The sequence below is a fragment of the Heloderma suspectum genome, chromosome 4, assembly GCF_057233095.1.
Source record: "Heloderma suspectum isolate Gila_16-S chromosome 4, 16-S_ref, whole genome shotgun sequence".
NCBI lineage: Eukaryota > Metazoa > Chordata > Lepidosauria > Squamata > Helodermatidae > Heloderma > Heloderma suspectum.
This window is the reverse complement of record NC_139461.1, coordinates 50,968,510-50,995,900: the sequence shown is the minus strand read 5'-3', so window position 1 is coordinate 50,995,900 and position 27,391 is coordinate 50,968,510. Positions and strand designations below refer to the sequence as shown.

The following is a 27,391-nucleotide window of genomic DNA, read 5'->3' as shown; positions in this document are numbered from 1 at the left end:
AGGGGGACTGACACAGTGTCAGGGTGGACACTGAGCCCATAGAATCCCAGAGTAGTTCTGATTCGGAGGAAGAGCAGTCGCTCCTGGGAGAGGAGCGCGCCCCTTTTTCCCAGGGCCCGCAGCTGACAGAGATTCCTCCCACCAACATTCCTAGATTAGAAAGCAGTCCAGGGAGTGACCCAGCAGAGATAGCAGACTTGGTGAATGCGCGGCGCAGACGCAGAGAGCGGCGCCAAATGGAGGGCGCGGAAAGGAGGCGTAGCGCCCGGTTGGCGCTCAAAGAACAGTTGCGCCCAGAGGATCCAAGGGAAAAGGGGAGGGATTCTCCCTAGTCCTTATATTCCGGGGTCTGCCAGTAATTGCCTTTCAAACGGGGACCAACTGTTCCAACTTGGCTCAACCACACTACAAGCGAGAAGGATCTTGGAAATGTTGTCAATCACAAGCTGAATATGAGCCAACAATGTGATGTGGCTGCAAAAAAGGCAAATGCTATTTTGGGCTGCATTCATAGAAGCATCGCTTCCAAATCCCGGGAAGTACTAGTTCCCCTCTACTCAGCACTGGTTAGGCCTCATCTGGAGTACTGTGTCCAGTTCTGGGCACCACACTTTAAGAAGGATGCAGATAAACTGGAGAGGGTTCAGAGGAGGGCAACAAAGATGATCAGGGGACTGGAAACAAAGCCCTATGAAGAGAGACTGAAAGAACTGGGCATGTTTAGCCTTGAGAAGAGAAGACTGAGGGGAGATATGATAGCACTCTTCAAGTATTTGAAAGGTTGTCACAGAGAAGAAGGACAGGATCTCTTCTTGATCATCCCAGAGTGCAGGACATGGAATAATGGGCTCAAGTTACAGGAAGCCAGATTCCGGCTGAACATCAGGAAAAACGTCCTGACTGTAAGAGCAATACGACAATGGAACCGATTACCTGGGGAGGTGGTGGGCTCTCCCACACTGGAGGCCTTGAAGACGAGGCTGGACAGCCATTTGTCAGGGATGCTCTGACTTGGATTCCTGCATTGAGCAGGGGGTTGGACTCGATGGCCTTGTAGGCCCCTTCCAACCCTACTATTCTATGATTCTATGAACTTAGGGCATAGGGATGCTGCTGCTCAGATCTAGTTGCTACCTGTAGAGTTAAGTTGTAAAAGAAGAATAAAGCTTTGAAAAGAATCCCTTTGTCTGTGTCTGGACTTGGCTACTGGATTAGACTGAGAGAGCCCTCCAAGGAGCCCTTGACACACAGCCCTAAAGAAAAGGATGGGGCTTTGTGTGGATCCTTAGCCGATAGCTCTTTTTAAAAATTTAAAACAATCCTGCTAGATGTGCATTCCTGCACTGGAGTTGTATAACTGGGTAATACAAAACCTCCAAATAATTAAAAATGGAAACATAATGGGTTGTATCCCATGTTAGTCTAACTTAAGTCCCATACACTTCAGTGGGTCTACTCTAAGTAGGACTAACATTGGATATAACCCAACATGGTACAGACATAGAGGGGGAGCTGTCACTTGTCCCTGATTACATCACAGATAATTTCCAGTATATATCCATAGCCATGTTCTAGCCAAGCATGGATGTCTTTTCTGAAAACGGTATTTCATTTTTCTGGACGCCAAATATCCTTTAAATCAGAAATGCACAACCTCTGGCCTACAGGCCAAATCTAGCTGTCCTGGGGCCCCGATGAAGCCCTTTGGGGTTCCTCAAATGACTGTGCCCCCTTCTCTTAGCCCCACCCCCTTTTCCCCGACCACCAATCATTTGGTGGTTTCTTGGCTTCTGTGCAGTCCCTCCCTCTCCCCTGCCCCATTTTAAAAGGTTGAAATGCCTCTCCTAAGGCTTAGTCACTGGGAGTAAAGAGCTTTAAGCTAAAATACATTGGTATTTTGACTCTGCCCCTTTGGCCCTGCCAACCACTGGAATGCGGCCCCTGAAAGCTTCTCTGAAATGGAATTTGGCCTTTGGGCTGAAAGAGGGTTTGCACACCTGCTCTAGGTGCTCTGAAAGTATATCTCGAAGATACATAAACTCTAGGAAAATACAAAATAATAACAAGCCTAGGTGGCTGCTAGTAGACACTTAGAGTGTACTCATTGTTCATGTTGTTTTGCATGGCTCGTGATGATTAGCGTTCCAAGTGTATGATTCATTTCATCATGATTGCATTGTTACATGAAGGCTGGCAGTGATGTAAGTCCTGTTACCACAGAACAAGCCTAGCAGCCTGTTCACAAGAAGGCTAAAGGGGAGCAGAGAACTGTGTGGGAAAATAATCCCAATTGCTGCTTTGCTCTCATCTTCTAGGAAGTAGCTTGTGTAAACTTAATTTGCAAACTATACAAATATAAAAAGAAAAAAATAATGTAATAATTTTTTATTATAAAATAAGCAATTCATTTTCCCCGTCTGTGGCATCTTTATAGAAGACCCATGCTAGACTTGAGGTGGGAGATGCGTGAATAGGATTTCCTATGGTGTATAAAAGTCTTATATCAGCTGTGTGTGTATGTGGGTGGAAACATTTGCATTGGGACCATAGCACTGATTGGAAGGCGTTTAACCCTCTCCCCTTGAACTGTTTATTAATTAACCCACAATTTGCCACTGTGATGTGTGAACTGGCCCATTTTTTTAAAAAAACAGAGGGACTAAAAAGCTTGGGAAAATAAAAAGGGCTTCACCTGGGGCCAAAAAAAGACCACAACATAGGTTCCAGGTAGGCATTCCATGACCAGGGTGCCGCCACTTGAAGGGTCCTGTCATTAGTATGTATGTACGTATGACTATACTAAGGTTATTCATAATTAACTCACGATTTGATGGGACGTGCACTGTGCATAAGCCATTTCCAGTTTGCATAAACAGGTTGTTAGCATGTCATCCGAACTCAGATCTGGGATGTTTGTGATCAGTCCACCCATGGACATTTGAGGAAGTGTGCTAAGCTACTCAGTTGTGCGTGGCTATCCTGCAAAGGACTCCTTGGGGTTGCCCTTACCTGACATTCTGCCGAGTTGTGTGATTTATATTTAATGTGTTTTAAGAAATCTCGTTAATTGCCTTGCCCTTGTCCAGAAGTTAACTGCCTGGGTTGTAAGTAGTGAGACTCAAGTTACGCATACTTAAGGTTATAGAAAAACCTCCAGCAGCTTCCCAAACAATCCTCTCGAATAGTTCTGGAGCTTATAGCAGAACTCTTAGGGGAGAGACCATAGCTCAGTAGCTGAGCACTTGAGTTGCATGCAGAAAATGCCCGTTTCAATCCCTGGCATCACCATTTCAGAGGATCAGGTAGCGTAGCAGGGAAAGACCTCTGCTGGAGACCCTCTCCATCTGATGCAGTGAACAATGTCCACAGAAGCTTGTACCAGAATAAATTTGTTCATCCTTAAGGTGCCATGAGACTCTTTATTTTTGCTGCTGACAAGGCTGCCCCTCTGGAAACTGCCAGTCAATGCTGACAATACTAAGGTAGATGGGCAAATTGTCTGAACTGGTATAGGGCAGTTTCCTCAGTTATACTGCAGCTGTGCTGTGCTGTCTCTCTGTGAAGTCTCCCAGGACTTCAGGATTTGCTATTTTGATCTTGCAGAAGATGCACTGTGCTATTTTTTTGTACCAGTGCAGAATTTGAAAATAGGTATAGATCTTAATATCTCTGCTTTATATTCTTTTAAAGCTGGACTTGACAGTTATGTAAGCAGAGAAGTAGTTGGGGAAATGTCAGAAGTTGGGAATTCCCATTTTCCATTGGTTTCAGTGTCTATAATTCTATGACTAACAAAAGTTGAATGGAGAGGCATATATATATATATATATATATATATATATACACATATATACACACACACACACACTCACACATTACACATGCTCTTCATTACTGCATAATTTATACAGGTTGCAGAGCTCAGTGTTGGTTGGCATAGGACTTTGGCATGTGTAATATATAGACTTTCTTTTGAGATCAGATATTCATTCAGTGTATTTGGTCCACACAGTCCACATGTCTTGAGCCCCACTAGTCTCCTATACATCTGAACAGTGTTAAGGTGCTGTGTTGGGAGTGGATTGTGTTTGTCTTACTGCATTTTTCAGCAGTAATGGTTTGTGGCAGAATGCTTCATGCCAGCACTACTGGGTTCAAACAGTTTTACAGTGCTAGTACTAACCTTTAAAGCCCTAAATGGCCTATCCAACATATACCTACCTGTACGTTAAGATCACCTTTTGAGGCCTTCTCTGGGTGTCCTTGGCAAAGGGACTTTTCAGTGCTGGCATCCTGGTTATGGAATGCCCTCACCTGGTGCCTACACTGTGGTCTTCATTGCACTAGATGAAGATCTTTCTAGTTTCTTAAGCTTTTCTGTTCTAAAATTATTGATCCTGTAGTGCTTTTTGGGTCTTTTGTACTAATGTTATTTGCTGTTACTGGTTTAATTTTGCTTTAGATTTCATGTTTGCATCTTACTACTTTGCATGTTCTTCATTTTTACTGTACCACCTGGAGAACTTTCATTCTTGGGTGGTATGTAAACATTCTAAATAAATATTGCATTTGAATTTGGTTAATATACCCTCTGCTTCAGATAATAGCAGCTGCTTCATCATGTTTCAAGGACACAGGAGTGAGCAAGAGAGAAGCGAAGATGGGATGAGAGTTTTATTGTTTTGATTGGATTATTTCTAAGATTTGCCCTCAATCCTCCACGATTTTGTAAGAAATAGTTCCTATATAATATAAGATCTTTGTCCAAATTTCTTAATTTGGTCCTAGCTGAAAGCAAGAGAAACTCCCTTGGAATTACTTTTGAGGGACAGCTTGGACTGTGATCAGTTCAGTTCCCCTAGCTACAAATATCTTTGAGCTATTAATCATCTTGCAGATTGGATCCAGCAGCAGCTCACCTGAGATGCACCAGCTGGGCACTCCTACTCATAACATAGGCGTTATGAGCTGTAAGGATAAATATTTGTCAAACACATTGTAAGTGGGTCCTTCAGAAGGGACACATTAAACCCACCCTCTTTCATAGCCTCCATAATTTCAGGAGTGCACAAGTAAGTGCAGCAAGCTTTTAATTGTAGGTCTTTTTCTAGTTACAGCGCTGTGGTCTAGTAAGCATATAGATTAATAACTCAGGGTAAGGAATTATGCCTTCCTCCCGCCCCTTGTAGCTTTAAACCATGAACATGTTCCTCTCTCCCCTTTAGATGTACTGGCCTTTCAGGTGGCAACACTTCACAGTTGTCCTTCAGTGGATGTTGTCCATTTCTAGGGAAGTAGCTCTCCAGATTGAGCAGTGGGTGGGGACTCTTTAGATGCCTCCGAGAGAGAAACTAAACCCAGGTTTTGATATGCCTGAGGTTTTCTGTGGCTGCCATCTGGGAATTTCCAGGTCTTCCAGTGAAGGAAGACCTAGGTGGGGCTTGCAGGTGCACCAGCATCTTCCTTGGCAGTGATTGTCTGTCTGTCCTCTTGCAAGTCACTTTCACCAGCCTGTCTTCCTTTATTTTGCTCTCCCCACTCTCTCCCTGTTCCTGCTCCTCCCCAGAGCTCTCTAGCAGCAGCTTGATGGGTCCCAGCTGTTGCTGCTTTTCTCCCCCAGCTGTGGCGTGCTCCCGTTATCAGCTCGATCCCTCCATGGCCAGTGCTGCCTTTTAACCGCATACTCAGGCCCAGCTGCCTGCTGCCTCTCGGCCTGCGTGTTTTCAACAAGAGCAGGAGGATGACTTGATCCAGCGAGTCCCAGCGGGCTGGTATACACATATGAAATGGAGTTAATCTACTTCGATTCGAATGCAATCAAATCTTTACACACACAAAAACATATAGAAAGCTCTGTGAGACTTGCCTACGTCAGAGTTGATTTGATTTAAATCATGATTTAAATCGCTCCTCTGAAGGACTCAGTTTTAATTATTTAAATCGCAGGTCAAATCACTAGTTAGGAAGATTCTATTTAATCATCATTTTTAGTAGAAGTACATTATTGTTTAATATAACCTTAACACATATTCAGAGATGTAAGTTTCATCCGAAGGCAGGTAGGTACGTGCTAAGCAATTATTCTGAATTGTTTTCAGATTAATTTTCATCTAAAAATGGGATGATAATTTGGTCATTTTAGGCCTAAAGCAGAATGAACTTGTGAAGTCATTCAGCTACAATTGTTCCATTAATCATGATACTTTTGTCATGATGTGCCAGAATCACCACCGCCAAACAGGCTTTTAAATTGTACTAATAAGATTGTTTATTCTTCTGGTTAATTTTCTTCTTCAACAAACAACAACATTAACAAAACATGCACATGGACGTTTGAATGGTTAACTATTTCAGTTTTTAGATGAATGTAAAGTTCTTTAAAAAATAAAATTTAGGTAGTTTCAACAAAGTCAACATGAGAAACTTAAAATATTGGATGGCACTGTTAACTCAGTCTTCACCACCACCATCACCACCCAAGTCTTCCTTGTTCATTTTTGGAAAAGAAATGGAAGCTCTCCTGCTTTTTTCAGTTCCAAACTTATTTCTCAATTTAGAAAGAATTTGTCCAAATGAAGAAAAATTCTCTGTATCCCTGTAGAAGAAGCTACTGCTGTTAAGAGTGGAATTACCACTTCAGTGGTCTCTGAATGCAATTGTTTAAGTAACTTCCACCAGCTCACTGGTGTGACTTCCTTTAACACTTCATCAGCAAACATGTATTTCTTGAACTGGCCACTTTTAACCCTGAAATTTATTACAGCTGGTATTAAGGAGAGATAATTCTTGTTGTTAGAAAAAGAGACTCCATAACCGTTGGCGCCTCAGTTACGTAGGAGCCCGAGTGGCAGGAAAAATGTGGGCGGAGCAAAAAGGAGAACCATAATGACGCGCTCATGACTAACGGCTTGGTAAGCTGATACTGACTGTTTATTGGCTATTAACTTGGTAAGCTGATGTACTGACTGTTTCATTGGTTACTGGCAAGAACAATAGAAGTGATATGGTATAAAAGGCTTTTGCACACGTGTCTCGGGGTCCAGACTGCTCTGCACCCGTTTTCAAAACGTTTCAATAAAATAGTGTTGGATCCACTGCTGCCTGCCTGGCATCCTTTTCTTCTAAACCGAAAGCAAGAACTTTTTATCTAACAATTTGGTGCCGTGACTCAGATCCTGCTTCGGGGCGCGTCCCCTTCACGCTGAGCCGAGGGGCCGCGGAGGAGAAGTGGCCACAGGTGGTTGTTTTACACTGCCTTCTCCTCACGACGGCGGCGGCGGAGGCGCTTGGGGACCAACACCAGAAGGAGAGGGAGACGTGATCACTCCTTTTTGGCACCGGCAGTGGATCAATAGGCAGCTGGACGCGGCTGCGGGCGGGACAGAGGAGGCCTCTGGGTAAGTGAAACAGCTTACTTTAGGGGATACACGCGGGACGGTGGTGTGTTTGTGATTGTGTGAGACGCCTACGGGCGAAGCGAGTGAGGAGCCCCGATCTGCATTTCCTTGTCTCGGCGACGGGCTGGGTCAGAGGAGGGCGAAGCGCAAGATTTGTTGAGTGAAATCCCACCGTCATGGGCGGGTCCCAATCCAGGCTCACGGAAGAGTCCCATACACCCTTGGAGTATTGTTTCCGCAACTGGTCACATTTTAAGCAGGATTATGGAACTAAGATGACGAAGGATTGACTTGTCCTTCTTTGTGCCCGGGAATGGCCGGTATTAGAACCTAAATGGCCACCCGAGGGGTCTTTTGACCCAACCCTGGTATCTGCTGTGCGCATAATAGTAACGCAAAGGGGAAGTTGGGATCAGTTTCCCTATATTGATTCATGGGCAACTTGCGTACCTCTCGGCGGCAGGCCCGCCCCGTGGGTAGTTAAATGTATGTCCTTGGCCCTCCCTGTGATAACTGGAAAAAATTGACGAGGAAGGGAACACCTAGGGTGGCAGCGACGGCCCCTGAGGATCCGTTGCTTCCTCCTCCCTACGGGACTGCTGTCGCGGGGAGACTACGCCCGCCCCAGCCCCGCCCCAAGGGACCCTGCCCAAGAGTTGCAACCGTTAAAAATTCCTGAGATTGGGTCTATGACTGAGTTCGAGGACACTCTCCAAGATTGTTTGGATGCCCTTGAGAAAAATTTCAAAGAGATGAAGAGTGCTTGGGGGCCTCGAACCCAGGAAAAGGTGCCTGATAAAGAGGAGGAAACCAAAGGAGGGCCTAATTACAATTTACGAAAGGACCCTCAGCCACCAGTAAAATTGATCTTCCCTATTAGAGAGGTCCCCGATCCTACCGCCCAACACCCACAGGGGACAATGTCTGTTTACATTCCCTTTACGACATCTGATTTGTACAATTGGAAACAGTTCAATCCTCCCTTTGAAGAGGACCCTGGTCCACTGTTGTCCTTAATGGAAAATGTGAGGCTTACACACAATCCTACCTGGGATGACACACAGATGTTGTTAAACACTTGCTTCCTTAGTCAAAAGCCAACTATTCTTGCGGGGGCGCGAACTAGATTTAGAGAAGAGAACCCCCAGGCGACTGAGGAGCAAATGGCAGAGGTTTTGCCTATTGGGAGGCCTGACTGGGGAGTGGCCACGGCAGCGCAAAGGCAATTACATGCTGAATACTTTCGGCTTGTTTTAGCGGGCATGAAACAGGCCGCTCGAAGGGCCCCCAATCTGCAAAAGGTCTTGACGTTGAAACAGGACAGAAGCGAGCCCCCCGCCGTCTTCCTCGAAAGGCTGAGAGAAGCCTTTGCTAAATATACTGACATCGACTTGAATGACCCAAATAACCTACGAATTCTCACAACGCAGTTTGTAGGAAATAGCTGCCAAGATATTAGAAAGAAGTTACAAAAAGTTGGAGGACTGGCGGCTGATTTGGGAGTCCTGGTTGAGGTAGCCCAGAAGGTCTATGAAAGACGAGAGGAAGAAGAAGAAAAGGAAAAAGATAAAAGGCAGGCAAAACTACTTGCTGCCGTTCTCAAGCCAGAGAAAGGAGGGACTAAGAAGGGTGGAAAGGGGAACAGAAAAGGGCCTCCCTTAGGAAAAGATCAGTGCGCTTTCTGTAGAAAATTGGGCATTGGAAACAAGACTGTGAAGCCCTGAAACAGAAAGAGAAAGAAAGCAGGGGGGAAGAACAAAGAGTGTTGTATGAACAAGAAAGAGATTAGGACAGAACGGGGCCCGGACCCCTCTTGGCCGTTTCTGAGGCAAGACAGGACCCCATGGTCAAAATTAAAGTTGGGGGTCGCTCCTATGATGCCCTTGTGGATACAGGGGCTGCCTTGTCCATACTCCCCCTTAACAAGCCACCAATGGGAAGTGGGGGAACTACCACCATAATGGGGGTCAAGGGAAGGGCAACGCGAGTGCCCCTTTCTCGTCCTTTGTTTACTAAAATTGGAGAAACACACCTAGAACACACGTTTGTCTGTACCCCCTCCTGTCCGGTGGCATTGTTAGGGAGGGACTTATTGACTAAGCTCCAAATTGAGATCACTTTCACCCCTCATGGAAGAATGGAAGTACGACTTCCCAAGCAACAGAGCAGCAACTATCAAATGGCCCTTTTTAAAGCCATGGAGGAACCCACCTCAGAGGCAAATGAAGACTGGTGCTTAATAGAAAACAGAGTCAACCCACTGGTTTGGGCCGGGGTTGGAGGGGCCTCTTGTGCCAAATTGGTGGCACCATACAAAATTCCTCTCAAGGAAGGGGCGAAACCAGTTCATATGAAACAATACCCCCTTTCCCGCCAAGGGAAGCTGGGTCTACAATCAGTAATAACGAAGCTCCGAGAGGAAGGCCGACTCATCAAGATAATGTCCCCCTTCAACACGCCCATTATTGCTGTATCAAAAGGGGGGGCAAAGGGTTTCGCCTTGTGCAAGACCTCCGCCTCATTAACCAGCAAATCGAGGCCCCCCACCCTGTGGTCCCTAACCCACACACCTTTCTCGTAAGAATTCCAGAAGATCATGCATGGTTTACTGTCATAGACCTAAAAGACGCTTTCTTTAGCATCCCGCTCCACCCTGATTCGAGGCCTTTGTTCACCTTTGAGTGGGAAAGCCCAGAGGGTGAGTCAAAGGTTCAACTAACATGGACAGTGATCCCCCAGGGGCTCAATCTTGCACCCGTCGTTTTTGGTCAGCAACTTCAAAAGGACCTCGAGCCTTGGGTCCATCAGCACCTTGAGGTGCATCTCCTCCAATATTGTGACGACCTCTTGATCTCAGCCAAGGCTAAGGATATGTGCCTAAATGGGACAATTTCCCTCCTTAATCATCTAGCAGAGAGAGGCTATAAAGTGTCAAGGGAGAAGGTGCAGCTAGTCTGACCAACTGTAAAATTCTTAGGTTACCACTTAGCCAAGGGGACCCGAAGCTTGGGATCAGAAAGAGTCGAAGTCATTCGTGACACTCCTGTCCCTACGTCCCCCTGTGAGCTAAGGGCCTACCTGGGATTGACTGGATTCTGTCGGCTGTGGATAGCCAACTATGGGGAAATAGCACGACCACTATATGAGGCACTGCAAAAGGATAAATTAGACAAATGGAAATGGACAAAGAAATGAATAAGTCTTTCCTCAGCCTTAAAGCTGCCCTTGTGTCACCACCGGCCCTCGCCATGCCAAATCCCAGTCGACTGTTTAGACTCTATGTGCATGAGAATAAGGGCGTAGCCTCGGGGGTGCTCTGCCAATGGGCGGGCCCTTCCTGGAGGCCAGTGGGTTACTACTCCAAAGTCCTTGATGTTGTAGCACGAGGATGGCCGAGCTGCTTGAGAGCGGTAGCAGCGACAGCCTTGATCTGCACTGAAGCGGAAAAAATGACAATGGGAGGGGCCATCGAGGTCTGGGTGCCACATGGGGTGCCGCAAATCACCGAAAGCAAGAACTTTTTATCTTAACATTGTTGGATGCCCAGGTCATAATCAACTCCTCTTCTTCAGCCATTAAAGACTGATTTTTATATTGAGTTTTGAGAATACAGACACACTCCCTTCATTATCTTCAAAGTAGTAGTACTTCTGATAATAATGCTATTTCCTTCGGGCAACCAGACCTTGCATTTCTTTGTTCACTGTTTATATTTTGCATGCACGCCTGTTTTACCCACAGTGGGTACAGAAACAAAATATTTCCAAATGGGGTCTCCTTATGGCATGCTGCTGCCATGCTAGGTATTTCTCCAGTGGAGGGTACATGCAGCAGTTTCCACAGGAATCAGGACTAGACTTGATAAAAATCAATGATCTTCTTAAAAAATTAAAAAATGGATTGTTAAAATTTAAAAATTCATTCGTACAGACCTGACTCCTGAGGAAAGTTCTGCTGGCTGTATCTTCCACTGTAGATGCCTGAAGGAAAGAGCATTGTTATAAGAAGTTCATTCTGCTTTAGTACTAAAAAGTACTAAAATTTGGTACTAAAAATTTAGGACCAAATTATCATCCCATTTTTAGAGGAAAATTAATTTGAAAACAATTCAGAATAATTTCTTTGTGTGGACCTATCTTCTAATGAAACCTACATCTCTGAATATGTATTAAGTACAATAATGTACTTCTACTAAAAATGATGATTAAATGGAATCTTCTTCACTAGTGATTTTAACTGTCATTTACATCATTAAAATGGAGTCCTTCAGAGCAGCAATTTAAATCATGACTTAAATCATGATTTAAATAAATTTCATTTAAATCAAATCAACCTTGGTCAAGACTGCATGAATATGTTCTGTTCACTTTTGGTTTCACTTTATATTCCCCTCCCCCCTACATTTATATCCAGACTCCTCCTCCTTGTTCACATCTACTCCATCTCCCTAAATTCTCTATTCATTAACGTTCTCTGGCTTTGCCCTTAGAGAGAGGCAAGGGCAAGGGCAAGGCCGAGAGCGAGAGAGAACAAGCATGCACTTCTGTACACCGTTTGCAGTGCAGAACAGGACTAATCAGGTTATCTCCCATCTCCATAAACTGCTGTTAACATATTCATAGAATATAATTAGAAGTCATATAGTTTTCATGATGATAACTTTGACCTAGGCTCTTTTTAAAATAATTATTTTAAGAACATTTTGAAATCTGATTTACATTTTAAAAATCCAATTTAAATTTTGAAATATCCATTTTTAATTTTAAAAAATCACTGATTTTTACATTCAGCCAACAAACCTGCAAAATGTATAATCTTTACAGAGGGAGGTGCCTTTTTATTTCATAAGCTACAAACTTCAATAATTCTCCCCTCAATTTATGCTGTACAACATGTTATAACTTTATTTTATCTGATATAAGATATACAGCTTTGGCTGTTGGGTGGAACAGAAATGGAATGAATGAAGGAATGAATGAATGAATGATGGGTTGTATGAGGATCAGGCTTAGGAACTTGGTTATCGGCTCCCCATTCTAATATATGACAGGTCGCTTTTAAAAAAAAAAAACTCAAAAGGAAACCTACAGATATTGGGAGGAATCTAGAGAATCTCAAGTGGAATTCTGCTCTTGCAAAGGGACTTCTCTTTCCTCTTGTGTTCTAACCCACTCCAGCACCTCTCCCCCCCCCTCCCCTCCCGTGCTTCTATGGGTTGGGGACCCTGCAGAATGGTGTGGGGTATTTGTGTGCTTGTCGAAAGTCTGCTTGTGCAAGAAGCTCTCTGGGATCCTGCCTGCTCTTCTGTCATGATGATGGTGCATTGTTGTGGTTTTAATGTATGGAATTATTGGTGGAGAAAACTGTTTGCTTCATTTTGCTTTTAGCTCTTAATTTGAGGACTACTCAGTGTCTGCAATTGAAGCTTGCCTTAAAACGCTCTATACTTGCTTGAGGTTCATTCTTTCAAGGACGTTATCCTTTTATTTCAGAGTATAACTGTATTGAAGACTACTCAGTGTCTGCAATTGAAGCTTGCCTTAATACGCTCTATACTTGCTTGAAGTTCATTCTTTCAAGGACGTTATCCTTTTATTTCAGAGTATAACTGTATTAACAAAACTCTGTAAAAGAACTTAGATGTTTCTCTTACTACTACAATTTTCAAATTGTCGCTCTTCAAAATCATGGCATTGTTAATTAAATATATTTTTAAGTCAATCTATATAGTGTTGTGACCTGTGATGTTATGTTTATTTCCTCAGATTACTCTCTTGATTCTTATCTGGCTCTCTTCTTTTTCTGAATCTTTGGAATGGGGATCTTCTTTTTCCAGACTCAGAATATCTGTATGTGAAGTAAGTTTTACTCCAGTATTGTGAAACCTTCGGGTTAGGCATGTTGGCTGCACAATGAATGACAAACGTACGTTTACCAAACAAATAAATAAATTTATTGACGTGTTTTCAAAGTCAGACTCCCAGTCCACTTTAGCCACTGCTATGAAACCTGACTGACAGAGATTTTGAATCCAGCTTTCCAGGGTATTGGACCACTTTAGTCAGCAATCCCCTGTTAATCTATCAATTCTCCTTGAATTAACCTGGAATATTCCAGCAATCGATAACTAAGAATAGGATATAATATAGGTTAATGTTAGATTTACATTATATATGCATGCCATATATTTCTGTGTGTGTTGACTTCGTCAAGATTTCTGGTTGTACAGCAATAATCCATCCATGAACTGAGTAATAGGATTTTTAATTTGAAAAATTGAGATTTATTTCACAACTGCAAACTAATTGTTTACATTTATCTGTCTAGATGGGTCAGGATAAAGCTAAAGGGATTGGCCTCATCTTCCTAAAAATGAATCTCTAACAACACTCATTTAAATGCTTAGGGAAGTCTTTGACATGATCTTACATAACAACATAAGAAGAGCCATGCTGGATCATACCAAGGATCTGTCTAGTCCAGCATTCTGTTCACCCGTGGCCAACCAGCTGTTGACCGGGAACCCACAAGCAAGACACGAGTGCATCAGTGTCCTCTTTCCCATGTTCCCCAGCAACTGGTACACATAGGCATACTGCCTGATACCGGGACATGTTTGGGTTGCCCAACCAGACCGAGAAGGCTTGGTGGCTCTTGAAGTTTGGAATTCTCACATTTTGGGCACCATGAATGTGAGAGCTCCCTCTAAGGACAGCTGCTGTGCAACAGTTTCTTCTGGCTTGAATGCAAGGTTGTTATTTATTTCTCCACTGATTGTGAGCAAGAAGAGAGGTTGAACAGTATTTATTTCTACCCCTCTTCTCATGCTGCATAACAAATAGATATAGAAACAGGCTTTTAACAGGGGATGCAGGGGATTTGGGGTAATTAAACAAAATAAAATTAATGAAATTAAAAAATAGAAGTCAAAGCTGTACTGGCAGTGTGGGTTTCTCTCAGTTGTAGCTCTGTAGTGGAGGAGAATATCTCCCCAGTGTGTGTGCTTTTGTATCTCATCTCCCAACTGATACCTTGCATTTTATCTTGACCATTTCTATCATTTTCTTGAACTTTGTTGCCTCATTTTTCTCAAATACAGATTTGGTTGTCTCTTAAGAGCTAAGGAAGAGTTCTCTCTGTGATCTGATGGATTCCTAGACCCTCTTTATTTTGCCTTTAGTCAAGCTTTTCGGCTTGCTTGCTTGCTTCCTTGTTATCTGGTTCTCTGCCTTACTTGGTGTTAATTGCAGCAGCCAGCTCCATTTGCACTGGGTTATTAAGAGATGATACATAGCTAACATCCCCCCCTTGTTTCACCAACAGCTGCACTGCAGGCACTGAAGAGAAAAAAGAGACTGGAGAAACAGTTGAGCCAAATTGATGGGACACTTTCCACCATCGAATTCCAACGGGAAGCACTTGAAAACGCCCACGCCAACACAGAAGTGTTCAAGAACATGGGCTATGCTGCCCAAGCTATGAAAAAAGCACATGAAAATATGTAAGTGGAAAATATGGTCAACAGCAGCCCATAGAAAATATCCCTCATAATAATGGCTATTGTTGCTGTGTGCGCACTATGCGCTGTATATTTTGCTGTGCCCAACAATTTTGGTTAGATTCTCTAATACTGTGGTAAGATTTTTGTTTGCAGTCATGGGCGGGGTTATCAGGGTTTGCCTGTTATACTTGATGTTCAAGATTCAATCCATGTGGCATTTTTACATGTCCTGCGGCAGCCCAAATTAATACGACCTGGACAACAGCTCATTGCAGTCTCTGGTATTTGAACAGAGGTCTCACGTCATACATACCTGCATTCCAACTGCACTGAGATTCGTATGTCCAAAGTATGTGCTCAGCTACTGAGCTTTGTGGGCACCCTTCCTTTTCGTTTGGGGTTATGATCTATTTTCATACGGGGAAAGTGTTGTCTGTGCTCTGGTAATTACAAGTTAGACTACTGCGATGCATTGTATGTGGGGCTGCATTTGAAGACTACCCAGAAACTGTACTCAGTACAATCTACAGCTTCTCCTAGGATACTAACATATATCAGTTGTGTTTAATAAAAAAAACTCCATGGGCTTCTGGTCTGTTTCCAAGCCCAGTTCAAATTTCAGATGCTTACCTTTAAAGCGCTTACATGGCTTGGATCTGAGTACTTGAAGGAATGTGTGTTGTTCCACATCAATCTGACCATGCACTGAAATTGTCTTCAAAGGTCTTCCTTCAGGTGCCACAGACATCTGAGATGAGTTCACAACTGGTGAGAGGACCTTCTCAGTTTTGGCACCCTATTCAAGACATAGTCTCATTAGGAACTGCTGTGTCTTTTAGGCACCAGGTGAAGACATTGTTATTTCCCCAGGCTTTCAGCATCTGAGATTTTTATTTTTAACATCTAGTCATTTTTATTACTGCTTTTTATTCTGCTGTTTATTGATAGTTGGTGTTTGTTTATTTACAATATTTATATACCGCTCCACATCAAAAGATTTCAAGCGGTGAACAGCAACGATAAAAGAATAAAACATGTTAAAATATTTTAAAAGAGACAAGTTCTGATAAGGCTGAATTTAATAAACTGCGGCTGGTCACTCAAGGAAGGCCTCTCAAAATAACAGTGTCTTCAGGAGGCACCGGAAGGAACCAAGGTTTGTGCCTTCCCGACCTCCAAAGGCAGGGAATTCCATAGGAAAGGGGCCACCACACTGAAGGCTCTTTTCCTGGTGGACTCCAACCAGGCCATGGGTCCATGTGGAACCACCAGGAACATGCCCTCTGATGACCTCAGTGACTGGGCAGGTTGGTAAGGAAGGAGGCACTCTCTCAAATATCCTGGTCCCAAGTTGGTTAGGACTTTGTACACTAGTACTAGAACCTTAAACCTGGCCCGGTAGTGAATATGCAGCCAGTGCAGTTCCCTCAGCAAAGGAGTTACATGCTGAAAAGGGGCAGCTCCTGACAACAGCCAAGCTGTTGTATTCTATACTAGCTCCAGCTTCTGGACCAGCCTTAAGGGCAGCCACTGTTCAGGAGAGAATGTAGTGGGCCTAAGCTGGTAAAAAGCACTCTGAGCTGTCATGGCCACTTGGGCCTCCAGCATCAATGATGGATCTAGCAGTCCCCCCAGACACGAACCTGATCTTTCAGAGGGAGTGCAACCCATCCAGAACAGTCAATGAGCCTGTCTCCCTGACTTGGTAACCACTCACCCACAGGACTTCCGTCTTGCCAGGATTCAGCTTCAGTTTAAGAGTTTTATGGTACTCTTACTTCATTGTTGTTTTTTTAATCCTATCTGCCACCCTGGTAACATATGTATTGAAGAGTAGTATACTAGTTTATTTAAGAAATAAATGGCCTGTTTTTTGTTTCTTCAGGGACTTGGACAAAATTGATGAAATGATGCAAGATATCACTGAACAGCAAGAGATTGCCCAGGAAATCACGGACGCTATTTCGAAAAAAGTCAGCGATGACTTTGATGAGGTTGGTAATGAAATTTTAAGAACAAAGACTGGAGGCAGCCTAAATATGACTGCTTATTTTGTGCTCAATAAAATTTTGTCAAGCTCACATCTAAGCACTTAGCATCTTTTACAAAAATGCACTTGAATTCTCAGTTGACTGAGGAGGTATCTGTTTAAACGGCGGAAAATTAGATTTCGGACTACCCTGAGGAGTATTTTCAGAACGACGCAGGAGATTCCATGTTAAAAAAATACATTCCTCTCCTCTCCCATAATGAAGTTTATTGGACTTTTAATATAGCAAGTGGGATCTGCAACAACATCCTGCAGTTTGCAGTGTTCCTATTCAGGGTTTCAGCTTTCCCTTCATACCTCCTTCCAGGGTACTGTATTCCATTTCCCCTCCCATCTGGTTTTTCTGCCCTCCCAACCGAACAAGTCAGTTAGCATTCTTTGCCTGGAGAGCCTGCTCAGTTCTCTTTGGGCTGTTTTGAGGAGGGGGGTTCCCCCCCCAAAGGTGTTGTTGTTGTTGTGTTGCTGTTTTATCTCCTGTATGTGGATGGTGCCATTTTGATCGCATAAGGATGCAGACTCAGAGAATGGAGTTCAGTATTAGTATATATTATAGGACAGTAACTGGATGAAATGTTGTGGCTTGCTTTTCCCAGGTAGTCAGAATGGATTGTGTTAAAAGTTAATGTGTATTTCAGATCTGGTTCCCACTTGCCCCAGTTGGGTCCATATTTGAAGAGGATTCTTTCTGAATCATGGCTCCACCTCTGGGATGCTATTCCCATTAAGTTTAGAAAGACACTCACACAGTTGTGTGAATTATGTTCTAAAGATTCTGCATATGTCTGTGTCTCAACCGAGCCTACCTCTGGAATGGGGAAAATCATTGAGGCAACCTTACAGTGCTTCCAGTTGAGGTTTTTTATTATGCAATCAACCTGCCTCATTCCTAGAATTTTACATTTTTACTCCCACCCCTTTTGCCTTTGGCTTTGCCCACTGGAATGTGGCCCTCAAGAGCTTTTGAAAATTTGAATCTGGCTGAAAGAGGTTCGAAGCACCTGCTCTAAGCAATGGGTATTGATGTAATCATCAGTTCCCTCAACTCCCGTTTTAATATACACAAGACACTGAAAAGACTATGTTCATCCTATTGTCCATTTTGATAACATAAACACACTTCTTTTAACTCTTAATGTTAGCCTGTGTTGTTTTATCCTTGTGAAACTGGCAGTTTTTTGGTGCATTTTGTAATCTGCTGTTAAGCCCAGCAGACAAGTTCACAAGTGAGTAGTCCTCAAAAATATTCCTAGTCCATCCCCGACACACACCTGTGTAAGTCACTTCTGGCATGTTGGAACAACTCTCTTCCATTTTACCAAAGCTTCCCTGCCTGCTTGCCTGGAGGGGACTCTCAATTCCCACTGGTAATCAGACAAATATATATCTGGAAGACTGTTGTAATTAGAGATCCTCTTGATATAATGGACTCTGTTTCTTGAAACATAGCCTACCATCTCTTTACTTTCTGAAAACCATCTCTTTACTTTCCGATACCTGAGAGAGCGCCTTCCCTCTTACCAACCTGCCTGGTCTCTGAGGTCATCAGAGGGCATACTCCTGGTGGTTCCGCATGGAATTATGGCCTGACTGGAGTCCACCCAGAGAAGAGCCTTCACTGTGGTGGCCCCATTTATATGGAACTCCCTGCCTCTGGAGGTCAGGCAGGTGCCAAAACTGTGTTGTTTCTGGTGCTTCCTGAAAACGTCTTTATTTCAGGAAGCCTTCCTTGACTGACCAGCCAAAGTTTTTATTGGTATTTTGTTTTTTAAAATAATAATTTTTAATGTGGAGCTTTATTCTTTTATCTTACCTTTAAATATTTTATTGCTCACACCCTAGAATCTGACTAGATATGGAGCGGTATATAAATGCTGTCAATAAATAAATGATTTTTTTATTTTCAGGATGAGCTGCTGGCAGAATTGGAGGAACTGGAGCAAGAAGAACTCAATAATAAAATGAGAAATGTCCGATTACCAAACGTACCAGCTACGCCGCTGCCTTCCCATCCTGGTAAATTGTTGCCTTATGTTAGGCTGCCTGTTAGTAATATACAATATAAAAATATTCAGTTGAAAGAAAGGGAGAAATCACACTATATGTGTAATTCAGCCTGATTGCTTTGTTCTTTTTGAACTGTTGACCTGCCTAGTGCATGCAATTCCACAATCTTAGCACTCTTTGCTTACCTTCTTAGAATGCCAAGGCATCATAGCCTAAAAGAGCAGTTGTCGTAATAGGTCACCCAAGAAAAAACAATTGAACGTGGCAACCATGCAAGCCTGTTCTGCATGGCTGTTTGTGTAAAGCTGTCCAGCATGCAGATTTCGTAGTTTGCAGCTTGCTTTGCAAACTTTTCTTTCTTAAGTTTGCATCAGTGTGTTTGAAAGTCTCTGAATCTGCATGGTGAGCTATTCATGTGAACAGCTTGCCACGTAGAATAACATGGTTATTCTACATGGTGCATGTCAACTGGTGCAATGTTGCTATATTTAAACAGTCGCATAGTTGTCCTATCTGGATCAAGCCAAACATCATTAGATTACCCTTCCATATCTGGACCTACCGACAAATTCTATTTCTCCGTGGGTGTAAGTAATCAGCTAGCCTACTGCAGTCAATGGCAGTGGCAGAAATGCCTTGGTGATGTATCTCTTTATAGAGGGCACAAACCTTTCCGCTGCTAGTCCCTTCTGCTACTCTTCCCCCTTAGCATGTTGGGAACCATCCTCACCAGGGGGAGCCGCTGATACATAGCAGGAGTGCAGAACTTATAAGAAGATCAGAGTGTAACACTGATATAAAGAGGTTGGAGAGTGACAATGCTGCTGTTGTGATAGGCAACTATCAGCATTAGTTGAAATTGCAGCTAAGTACCAGTCACCTTGTGCTTAATAGTCACGCTTGACAGTGACATTTTTCCTACCTCTTGGAGATACTCTGTGGACAAAGGCAATGTCGCTGGTCTTTCTGACACCAACTTACAAGCCACGAGATTTAAAAAACATAGATGTAAGAATGCATCTTTAGATGAAAGCAGTCACTGCATTTGTAAAGTACAGCTAAAATATGCAGAGCAGCAATGCTACAGCACACTAATAACAAGAGCAGATACACTGGGCCAGATCATCACCAGATGTCTTGAGACTGTCCAAGCAGATGTTCTGTAGCGTTATAGAAATATTTCTAGTAGATGCTGTCCTGCATGAATAGCTTTTGAAGATGTATTTTCCCAGGTATCAGTTTGGCTGGGTATTCTCTGCTATGTTGCCTGCATTACCATTAGTTCCCATTTCCAAGACCGCCATCTCCTGCTGCCCCCACCCCGTGCACTATCCGCCATTGCTGAAACGTATCATGCCTGGATGTAACGGCAACCATCTTGACATATGGAGAAATGGCACGGGGCTGTTTGGTGTGGCAGTGGGGAGCGGCAAGTATGGGGACAGAATAACTGACAGCAGCGAGGGCCATCTGTATCTCCAAGCTTGGCTTTTGGCACCTGGGCCCACAACCTGATTTGGGTCTGACCTGCAGCTGCGTGAGCTGTTCTGGTATGTACCTTCTACTGAAGTCATCGATGCCAATGCTGAGGCGGTCATTTTTAATTAGAATTTGGACTGGATGCAGGATGGCCAAGTCTTCCCATTGAGTCATCAAATGTGTACCTTGTTATTCCTATGTGCTTAACAGTTATTACTCATCTCTTGCTACAGCATCTTCAAAGAAGAGGGTAGAAGATGATGACGACATGAAGCAGCTGGCGGCCTGGGCTTCTTAACAGCAGTTTACAGCTATTGGTACAGACGCTCATGGGACATGTTTATGCTGTACATACAGAGTGTAGTTGATACAAGCCAAGATTAGTCCCAGGTGGGGCTTTGTAGGTGTATGTGTACATGTGTGTAATTTTTTTAAAGAGCCCATGTTACTCAAGACCTGTTGTTAAAATGCTGTTTCTCCTTCAGATGTAGCCTCATTTGACTTTCATTTCTTTTGTACTGAAGAAACCAAGTGACATTTTTATATTACAGGTAAAGTTGGGTCGCTATTTCTGCATGGTATTACCCTATGACACGAAAGCTGCGTATGTGTATAGACCTAAATGAACTGAGTTCAGTTCTGTAAAAGCAAGCAGAGTTGAGAGCCAATTCCTGCAGTTCTCCCAGGCTGTTGCTTTTCCCTCTGACCGATGCCGGCTTTTGATCAGAACATGCTGAGGTCGCAAAACCTGTTTGCTGCAGAGGATAGGTTCTGATATAGAGAGCTAGAATTGATTGGAATCACTTTTCCTTGTGGTTTTCAAAATAAGTTTGGGATAGTTGGAATATGTGGTCTGTTATGTGGTCCCACCACTACTGTGTTTATCTAAGCCCTGCAACAATTTTGCACTGCTAGGTTTCTCTGCTTTAGTTATTTTTTTTTGTCCAACAGCTGCCCATTCGTTCAGGGTCCTATGTGGAAGAAGTGAAGACTCCTGCGGTACCTTGAAGACTGCGAGTGCAATCTGAATTTGCAGATCCATTGGTAGGAAGGGGTTTGGATGGGGCAGAAGCGCCCCTCTGCTGGCAGAGAGAAGCTCTGCCAGGAGGGGTGGGGAGAATCCACCACAGAGAGCCCCAGTATGCCCATGGAAAGCTCCAGAGGCATGGATCTCCTGGCAGTGTTTCTATGGGTGCTAGGCTCTGAAAGGAGGCATCTTGGGGCACATTGGAAGAGGTCTTCGATCCACTGGATCCAAAGCCCATTTCTTCCACTGAGAGGCTCCAGGATTGGGGTTATTAACTATACCAGCCTGAAGCTATATTACTTAAGTTCCCCCCATTGGGGAGAAATTCAAAACAAGGATCTGTTGGGCCTGTTTTCAGTAACCTCACCCTCCTCTTGCACTGGCCAGAATGAGGTCTTCAAAAATGGTGGATTATCCAGCATTTGACTTCTCTGCCCCAGCACTTAAGATTGCTCAGTAACACGCCTACTGTGTCAAGAGCCTTATTCTTCAATGTATATAGAAAGATAACTGAGGCATCGCCTAGTATAGCCACATGAGCCGTGAAGGACGAAACCAGCGTTCCTTAGCCCAATGCTGTCCAGCTGTGTTGGAATGCAACTCCCCTAATAATCCAACACAGGCCAGGGAAGGCTACACTGTGCAATTTAGAATACTGGACACAATTTGGTTTGTTGAAAGTTCGTGGCAAACCTTTCCCTGACTCTCATAGGTGTTAGATTAGCTCCATTTTAATAAAGGTGGACAGGGATGGGATAAGTATGTTTGGTTCAGTGATCAACCAATTAATAACTGATTTTATCAACCCCTTTTAAAGATGGGAGGTCACAATCCATTAAATGAGAGGGCTTAAGCACAGCTAACAATTTGCTGGATCGTGGCTGGAGAGTGGATGAGAATAATCTGTTCCTTTCTCTCCATCTTTCTTTAAAATTACATCTTTCATATTGAGGCTTTATCTTGTCATGCCTGTTGTCAAATGGAGAATCTAAATAGCTTTTTAAGGTTGTGGCTTTTGAAATGTCCTCCTTCCATTTGTTCAGTTTCATTTTTTTCTGTCCGAATGAAGCACTTTTCTCTTTAAATATTTAGTTATAGAACTGGAATAATTGTATGACATTATTTACCTTATTTCAAACATGATCATTTTTTGCTGCAGGGAAACAGAACTGGTTCTGTGCAGAGAAATTTCAGGTGTATGGATATTGGAGGCAAATAAAAAAATATTGATGAGAACATAACTTTCTATATTTGCATTTGACACAACAGTTTTAGTACCTTGCTATAAAACGCAGTAACCTAATCACATATATTAGTGTGTGTGTGTGTGTGTGTGTGTGTGTGTGTGTTTTAATGGTATTAATCTGGTTTTCTTGTTTTATAAATTAGGTCCTAATCAGTGGGGCTAAGGTACATTACAGACACAGTTCTCCAGGCTGTTGATTGATGTTTAGTCATAAAAGTCTGGATAGAAAATGTGACCATCACCTTCCCACTGTGAGATACAATAATTCTTATATGGACCAGAAGTTCCAAATTGGTAGACAACATATATTCCAGTAAGTGCACAAATACTTTCTGAAACGAATCCGTCTTTATGACTGAATGTGTTGCTCTTCATGGGAAGAAACTCTTTTGATACCTAATTGTAGACCAGGGGTGGGTAACATGCAGCCCCTGCAACCCTCCACTATGACCCCCACCCCACCCTGAATTTGGGTGTATCCCTCCCAAATCTTTTTAAAGTAGTGGGGTTTTTTAGCAGACGAAATGTTGTCTGTAGATGCTATGGGGCACAAAAGGTCAAAATTAGGTTGTTTGCAAGCTATAATGGAGTCCGAAAAAGTAAATTCTGACCCTTTTGGTGCTTCGTAGCAGCTCAGGATGCCATTTTGTTTTTATTGTATTTTTTTTTATTTCCTCCCCCCACCCCATCTTCAGCTCCTGTAGGAGGGGTGGTGGTGCAACCTGGGGGGGTGAAAATAGCCCCGCAAAGTTGCCCACCCCTGCTATAGACAGTAGACTGTAGTAAGTCCCCCTAAGTAGTCTGCACTCATCCTAAAAATATACATTTTTAAAGTACCTGTACATGTCGTAACATCTGATTCAGTTTACCTGCTGTGATGCTGAGAATCCCGTCCCCTCTTGTTGAGCAGGGGTCAGGGAAATGCTTAGTGCAGTCTTCCCCAAACTGGAGCCCTCCAGAAGCTTTGGACCACAACACCCAGCATTCCTGCCCATTGGCCATCATGGCTAGGAGTTGGTCCAAAACATCTGGGCGGCACCAAGTTGGGGAAGGCTGGACTAGTAGCTTTGGTGAAATACATTTGAGAGCCTGCTATGTATGCAAGAAGGAAAGACTAGCCTATCAGTAACTTCCACCTACAGGCTATGCAATTTAAGCCTGTTTCAGGAGTTCCAAACTTGCAGCCAACAGTTCCAAACCAGTCTGCAGGCAGTGGCATTTCCGTTTTCATCCAGTGCCCTAAATACGGCATAATACTAAAGCTGAGATGTGTAAACTACTTTAGGAGTGCAGTCCTGTACATTTTTACTGAGAAGTAAGTACCACTGGGTACAATGGGGCTTACTCCTTGGTAGGTTGTACGCAGGATAATTGGTTATAACCAAGTCAGGTCTGCAAGTAATAGATTTATACATATTGTCTGACCATGGAATAATGCCAAGTAGCATAAGTATACTGCTTGTCAGACTCCTCTCATCTCAAAACACATTTGTCTCTTCATAAGCACCGTAACTGGGATCCAAAGAGAACAAAACAAAGCCAGAAAGGGAAGGTACCGGGGTGCTTCCAGACAAGACTTTTATTGCGCAATTAGCCTGCCTTGTTCATGGAACAATATGGGGGGGGGGGGTCCAGATGTCATTGTCTTCCATTTGTTTTCATCCCACGTTTTCCCCGTGGTGCTTTTGTCTTTTTTTCTCCTTGACCAGAAAAAAATACATTAAAGAAGAAAAGATGGAATAGCTGCACATTGTTTTTTGATTGGTAGTGCTGGGAGCCCTCTGTCTGGAAGCATCCACTGTGAACCGAAATAACTGAGCTCCCAAAAAATGGTTCACGAGGGCTGCAATCCTGAACACACTTACCTGGGGAGTAAATACCATGGAATTCAGTGGGACTTTCCTCTGAGTGCATATATATAGGATTGGGCAGGTAGGCTTCTAAACATATTTACCAGGGAGTAAGCCCCCACTGTACACAGTGGGACTTGTGAGTAACCATGTGTAGCATTGCACTGTAATTTTTTTTTACAGAAAAGAAAAATCATTCATTGTAAGTCTGTTCTCCCAGGAGACACCACTGGCTATCAGTCCTACAGAAGTCTTTGCTTCATTTATGGCTGTCTTTTCCAACCTGGTTCCCTCCAGATGTTTTAGATCACAACTCCCAGCATTCCTGCCCATCGGTCATACTGTCTGGGGCTGATGGGAGTTGAAGTCCAAAACATCTGGAGGGTCCCAGGTTGGAGAAAGCTGATTTAGGGCTACAAATAAGAGATGAACCTAATATTCCTAGTACAGGCCAATGAATGATTCAGGATGGACCTCTGCATCCTTGGAGGAATATGCCATACCTGAGAAACTGATTGTATATTGATTACAAATGAACATAAGAACATGCTGGATCAGACTAAGGGCCCATCTAGTCCAGGGTTCTGTTCACACAGTGGCCAACCAGCTGTTAACCAGGAACCCACAAGCAGGGCATGAGCACAACAGCACCCTCCCACCCATGTTCCCCAGCAACTAGTGTACATAGGTTCACTGCCTCTGGTACTGGAGGTAGCACATAGTCATCAAGACTAGTAGCCATGGATAGTCTTCTCCTCCAGGAATTTGTCCAACCCCCCTTTTAAAGCCATCCGAATTGGTGGCCATCACTACATCCTGTGGTAGTGAATGCCATAGTTTGACTATGCGCTATGTGAAGAAGTCCTTTTATCTGTCCTGAATCTCCCACCAATCAGCTTCATGGGATGGCCCCGGGTTCTAGTATTATGTGAGAGGGAGAAAAATGAGTATTGCTTGTTTTCTGGAGACAATCCATGAAACCATACAGATCTTTGACTCATAATAAAGGTGCAATGTCAACGCACTTGCTTGGACTGGGTGCTGGAATGAAGAGGAAGTGTGGCACGTGAATGTGAGTGTGATACATTACACACACCAACAATTATCTTTTGCATTCTGCTGAACATATACATTCTGTCATATTCTTGGTGTTAATTATCTGGTTACATGTGATGATTTTCATATGAATCTAGTATTTTGTATATTCAGATATAAACCATGCTCTATGAAGTGACAGTTCTGCTGGGACTATAACTTCTAGGGATTATTTATGTAAATTAGCTGTTATTAGTCTTTGAATTGCTCTATGTAAAAAATAATGCCCTTGTAGGATGTGAAAAAAATAAAAAAACTTTCAAAAGTTGCATGGAGATAAATTCCATTTAAATGTATGAAAGCAAAATAGAAATCAGTTGAGGATCAGGTAACTACTTGGTAACTACTAATTCATTTAGGGCGCAATCCTGTGACCACTAGTCAATGGCTAGATGGCCATAGGATTGGTCAGTTCCTGGAGAACCAACCTCCACCCCCTCCGGTGCTGCCTCGTAGGCAGCGTGGATCATGCCGTGCTCAGAAGAGCAGCGTAGGGTGGGAGAAATGGGGCCTTCCCAGGGGCAGGGCGGGGAGGTCAGACGTGCCAGTACTACTCTTCCTATGTGTTGTCTGGCCATCCCTTCCCGCACTCTGAGGTCCTGCCGCTATACAGCCGATTTCGCGAAAGCAGGGTGGCGGGAGCATAGAGGACATCTGCTCCTCGCCACTCCTCCTGCCATGGACTGGATAGGTGGTTGCCCCTGTGTTCAGAGGCAACCGTCAATCCCAATAGGAATGCTCCCTCCAAATGGGCATTGCAAGGCTAGCAGTAAACCTATTAAGGAGTTTTCGTCCTTCTAGGGTGTAACTCACACAACAGTATTCCGGTGTAGTATTTCTGCGTCTGTTTGTCCCTATCATGTACACTAGTATGCACTCAATATGCAGTTCATAGGAAGAATTATGGGTTGGATCCAAATTTAGTCTTGCTTAGAGTAGATGTATTGAAATCAATGTGATCTAAGTTAGTCATGATTAACTTGTTCCATTGATTTCAGTGGGTCTTCTCTAAGCATGACTAAATCTGGATCTAACCCCATATATATTATTTTGAATTCACTTTAAATAAAATCAGCCAATGCTTTTATTACCAATGTGTATTCTTAGTAATACCAGTAGTTATGAGATTAGTGCCATCTGTCCAAGCAACAAAAAAGTTATCCTGCACAAGCTAAAGGCACAATCCTATGCATGTTTAGGCAGAATTAGACTTTTTTCTGTCTAAACATGTATAGGATTGTGCCCTAAGTGACATAGGTATGGCAAGCAAAGGGCTGGATGTGCCTGATCTTGTCGGATCTCGGAAACTAAGCAGGGTCAGCCCTGGTTAGTACTTGGATGGGCGACCACTTGGGAATCAGGCTTCCTGCACTGAGCAGGGGCTTGGACTCAATGGTCTTGTAGGCCCCTTCCAACCCTATAATTCTATGTCTTTGTCTTCAGGTTATGTGGGAATGGGAATTGATTCTTGTAATTGAGATGATGCTACATTACATGGGCCATTATTAGAGTAGCAGGCAAAACTCTGACAGTATCACACCTTCACCTGTGTGTCTTCTGGCAGTAGGAAAAAGAACAACTCAGTTGCTCAAGATCCTATTGTTTTTCTATTTTAAAAAACATTGAAATAAGGTATTTCCCCTCTAAATATATAATCGGCACAAGCCTAATTTGTTGATTCACACATTTTTCAAATCTCTTCCAGTCACAGCAAGCAACATTCTCATACCTAAAATATATTT

The 27,391-nt window shown here is 43.3% G+C and overlaps 1 protein-coding gene across 3 annotated transcripts in view; it reads left to right on the top strand.

Moving 5' to 3' along the window:
* CHMP4C (charged multivesicular body protein 4C) overlaps positions 1-25,918 on the top strand; it is a 42,547-nt gene extending 16,629 nt beyond the window's left edge. Inside the window, exons 2-7 of one of the 3 annotated variants that reach the window (XR_014790083.1) lie at positions 14,721-14,898; positions 16,784-16,892; positions 18,853-18,961; positions 20,665-20,821; positions 21,383-21,475; positions 22,618-22,692. Coding sequence is in view for 2 of the 3 variants with exons in the window: in XM_084849228.1 (XP_084705354.1) it covers positions 14,721-14,898; positions 16,784-16,892; positions 18,853-18,961; positions 20,665-20,729 (461 nt within the window). In the remaining variant the exon portion in view is untranslated. Of the gene's footprint in view, positions 1-14,720; positions 14,899-16,783; positions 16,893-18,852; positions 18,962-20,664 lie in introns of all 3 variants that reach the window. The other 2 variants (XM_084849228.1, XM_084849227.1) reach the window with 2 other exon arrangements.
* Positions 25,919-27,391: the final 1,473 nt, after the last annotated feature.